At 44.3% G+C, this 4,747-nt stretch overlaps 1 protein-coding gene across 1 annotated transcript in view; it reads left to right on the forward strand.

Moving 5' to 3' along the window:
• LOC102429040 (DDB1- and CUL4-associated factor 12-like protein 2) overlaps positions 1 to 2,353 on the forward strand; it is a 73,588-nt gene extending 71,235 nt beyond the window's left edge. Inside the window, 2 exon segments of the mRNA XM_014460215.2 lie at positions 1,289 to 1,824; positions 1,827 to 2,353. Coding sequence (XP_014315701.1) covers positions 1,289 to 1,824; positions 1,827 to 2,353 — 1,063 coding nt within the window.
• Positions 2,354 to 4,747: the final 2,394 nt, after the last annotated feature.

Genomic DNA, 4,747 nt, shown 5'->3' on the forward strand with positions numbered 1-4,747 from the left:
CCGCCAAATATAAGATGGCTCTGTCTTTTGGTTTTGTTCCATCCACCAAAAGGGTGGATTACAAACAAATATTTGGTAATACGCAGTTACAATCGGCCCGAGTTTACACGTTTCCCGCACTCCACCGCAAATCTATATGAACCGAGTTAAAGACGGCTCCCGCGGAGTACGCCCAATTCACCCGAGCCGACTTAACTCGTTTCCCGCACTCCAAGTGTGAACTCCGGTTCCGGAAGACTCTGGGGACCCGGACTTGTGCGGGGAGAGACTGGACGGTCTGGCAGGGGGCAGAACTCGGAACTCAAGGGCAGCTTTCTCTCAAAGGTGCTTGCAGCAATTACCGAGACACTGAGATGCAGGGCCCCTTAGGGCAGGGCTGAGGATAAGCCATAGCTGCTTGCTTAGCCCTGTTGATCCCGAGACCCTGCCCCACCCAAGCTGCAGCAAAGCCTTTTGCATATGAATGCCCTGGCCCTTTGCAATCTGAAAATTACCTAACAAACTGCAGCTGGGCCAGACAGACCCAGAACTTCCAAGAGAAGGCCCAAGGCCCCAGAGCAGCTTTCATTGGTTCACAGCTGGTCCTCATTTGGGCATCTCCAAACCCCAAACAAGGAAGAGGAATCTGCAGATCTCTTCGTAGCTCCTGCTGGGTAGCCTCAGGCAGAGGCTAAATTAGCACCTCCCTTAGATCCAAGAGCCAGTGTACCCAGTGGTCAGAGTAGGACCATCCAGATTACAACTTCTCAGATCCATAAGGGACACACTCAGGGGGCAGACTCAGTGAGCACCAAAGCCCCACTGAAGCAAGTCTTGCCCCATAAGAGTGTCTTCAGCACAGAAGTTCTCCCACTGTAGACACAGCTGATTCTCACAGCCAATTGTCCTGGAGGTCAATTCCTCCCAGTGATACTACACAATCAAGGGCTTAACTACAACAAGAGTGTGCCAAAGCTCACAAAGTGGGTGCACCAAGAGTGTCCACCTCAGGTAATTGGGGAGGCTGAGCCACTGGGCCCTATAGGACACCTAGCACAGAAAGCCACTCTACCAACACAGGGAAGCATAAAAAAATGCAGAGACAAAGAAATAGGTCACAAATGACAGAAATGGAGGAAAGCAAACTACTGGGATATAGAGTTCAAACCCATGGTTTATAAGATTTTTCAAGAATTTTTCTAGAAACCCGCCGATAAATTTAGTAAGACCCTCAATAAGTGTAGTGAGACCCTCGAGGGATATGAAAAAAGGACCAACTAGAAATTAAGCATACACTGACTGAACGCAGGCAGGTGGTGTGCGGCACCAAGTGCAACACGCTCTTCGTGGTGGATGTGCAGTCCGGCCAGATCACGCGCATCCCGCTCTTGCGGAATCGGAAACCCGAGCCGCCTCCGGCCCAGCCAAGCTGTGGCATCCACGCCATCGAGCTGAATCCCTCCAAGACGCTTCTGGCCACCGGGGGCGAGAACCCCAACAGCCTGGCTGTCTACCAGCTGCCCACCCTGGACCCCTTGTGCCTGGGTGACCGCCATGGCCACAGGGACTGGATCTTCGCCATCGCCTGGATAAGCGACACTGTGGCTGTGAGCGGGTCCCGCGACGGCACTGTGGCTTTGTGGAGAATGGATCCTGACATGGTCAGTGGCAGCAAAGCCTGGCACAGTGACGAACAGCTCCCCGTGTACGCCCACATCCGTCCGAGGGACATGGAGACCATCCCCAGGTCCAGCACCAACCCCAGTAACAGAAAGGTGCGGGCCCTGGCCTTTAATCATAAGAACCAGGAGCTGGGAGCAGTGTCCCTAGACGGCTACTTCCACCTGTGAAAGCCCGCAGCACCCTGTCCAGGATGCTGACCATCAGGCTGCCCTACTGCAGAGAGAACGTGTGCCTGACCTACTGCGAGGAGTTGTCCCTCTATGCGGTGGGCTCCCAGTCCCACGTCTCCTTTCTGGATCTGCGCCATGGTCACCAGAACATCAGGCCCCTGTGTTCCCGAGAGGGCGGCACTGGTGTGCGCTCGCTGAGCTTCTACCAGCACATCGTCACCGTGGGCACAGGCCATGGCTCCCTGCTCTTCTATGACATCCGTGCCCAGAAGTTCCTGGAGGAGAGGGCATCGCCCAACCTGGACTCCTCCCCAGAGCCCTCAGGGAGGAAGCTGAGGCTCACGTGTGGCAGAGGCTGGCTCAATCACAATGACTTGTGGGTGAACTACTTCGGTGGCATGAATGAGTTCCCCAACGCTCTCTACACCCACTGCTACAACTGGCCTGAGTTGAAGCTCTTTGTGGCTGGGGGGCCTCTCCCTTCAGGCCTCCACGGGAACTATGCAGGCCTCTGGAGCTAAGGGTGGCCTCTGTGTTCTCCAAGTGCCCAGATTTTCCCTCTCATTTTCCTTTGTCAGGCTGTGTTTGTGCTATTAACTATATGTGGCTTTTGTCCTCCACTTGGAACTGCCCAACTTACCTGTGCTTAGTGTATTAAGCAGAGAGGGGTCGGGGAGAGGGAGAGAGAGCTGTCCTTCAGCCAATCAAAACTTGGCTTTAATACTTTTCAACAACCATTTAACACAATCATTTTTAATTCTTATACCAAGATTTTGGGCAAATTCTTAGCTGTGTCCTCTCTTTAAGTTATTTATAAATTCTCTCTAATGCCATTTGGTCAGTTTTACAATGGTGTGTCTTTTTCTTTGTTATTACTATTACATTAATACTGTTTCTGGTTATTTTTTCATTTCAAATAGACTGTAATATGAAGAACATTTTTAACTGGGTTGGTACATCTGTTCTGGAAAGCTAGCCATAGTTTTATAGCACTTTTCCAATTGGAAACTACATTCCAAGTTCTTCATTATCAACTTTTGGAAACATTCCATTTGCAAATTGTAGTCTTGGTGTTTATAGTTTGTAAGTTGGTGCTAAACGTGCTTTTTAACAAAGTTTATTCTCTTTGAAAAAAAGAACTGTCCTACAATCTTGTTTTTGTAGCAAAATCTGAATTGGTCAGAACATTTCAGGAATGCAAGGGTTTTGCTGATTGAATTTAAAGAATTAAGCTAAAAACCTAATCAATCTTTTTTTTTCTTCAACCCTTACTTAAGTTTTTATGACCTGTTGTAAAATAGATAAATGACAGTATATTTTTTCACTTCTTGCCTTAGTACTGTCAAAAATTGTGAATATATTTGAATGTTTGTTGTTTAAGGAACTTGCATAGACTTTCAGTGCCATCATTCAAAGCAGGGATTGTAAGTGTAAAATTGTAGACTGGGAAGAATGTATACTGATCCAGGTTATAGACTGGATAATTTTTCTGTTGCTATTTTTAATACCAAATATTATATTCAAGCATACTTTAAAATTTCCAATCATGTTTAGCAGTTAAGTCACAAGAAAAAAATTCAAAGAAGAAATAGAAGCTTAATCCCTACTCCTTTTGAAAATATCCTTAATTTGTGAAGTCCAAATTAATGTTATTTTGTGAATTTCAAAGATTCTTATGTAAAGTAGACTAAATATATTGGTAAAAAGTAGTGATGTTATAACCCTCATGTAATAACATACGGTTTTCAAGGGCACAAGACATTTGTTTCAAGAACTTGAGCTGGTGATTAAATAGAAGTGGAATTACATTGAAGAAAAGTACTTTGGGGCTCAGATAAATACAAATTGTGGATTGTTAGGAAATCAGGTTGTACTGCTCTCTTTGAGAAAATACTGGAAGTGAGAAGGGAGATTGGACCTTCCTCAAACCTGGCCAGGTTTTGCTGACCTTGGATTAGTATTGTGGTGTCTGTTTTTTCTTAAAAGTTTTGACACTCAGATGCTGCCTTGGTGTCGATGTACTACATGCTGTTCAGTTGCAAATCTGAACCAAGTAATATAATGATCTGTACTGAAAGTGAGTTTGGAAATACAGAAAAAAAGCTTTTGTTTACAGAGATTGTTTGAACAAGTTTATATAGTTGTTATATTAGCAGTGAGATGTATTTGTGTGCATGTATGTGTCTCCAACTCAGTTGCATATGTCTTGAGAGCAGAGACTATAACTGTCATCTTTATATTCTCTCATTTCTCCACTAATGTCTAGCAAATCATTGGCCATCAGTAAATATTTACTGAGCGAATGTGTTTTTTCTCTGGAGATTTAAAGTTCAAGGCTATTAAAAAAGTAAGTGCATACATACATATATAAATAAATAAATAAAATTAACTTTTAAATAGTATGGAATCCTGTTGTGCTCCCCTTCTTTTTTTGTTTTCTTAAAATTTGCCCTAATTTATTTCCAGGTCTGGCCATAGTGTTTATAAACTCCCCCATTTGTGATACCAGAAGATAAAGGAACACGTATAAATTATAATGGCACTGGAATTTAATATTTTCACTTGCAAATACTTAGATTTGAAGATTTCTTTTAAATGTTTTTTTTCATAAATTAGTTTTTTTAACTTTACTTTTATTGTTGACACTATTACAGATGTCCCCATCCCCCCCTTTGCCCACCTCCACCAAGTCCCCACCCCCTTCCCTCTCACAACACCACACAGTAGTCTGTGTCTGTGGGTTTTGCATATATGTTCTTTGGCTAATCTCTTCACCTTCTTTCATTTAATTCCCTCTCCCCTTCAACAGCTGTCAGTCTGTTCTTGTATCCATGCCTTTGCTTCTATTTTGTTCGTCCGTTTAGATTCCACATAAAAGTGAATATCTCTACTCTAATTTGTTCTCTGGCTTGGCC

Source organism: Myotis lucifugus, unplaced genomic scaffold, assembly GCF_000147115.1.
Source record: "Myotis lucifugus unplaced genomic scaffold, Myoluc2.0 scaffold_2, whole genome shotgun sequence".
Lineage (NCBI taxonomy): Eukaryota > Metazoa > Chordata > Mammalia > Chiroptera > Vespertilionidae > Myotis > Myotis lucifugus.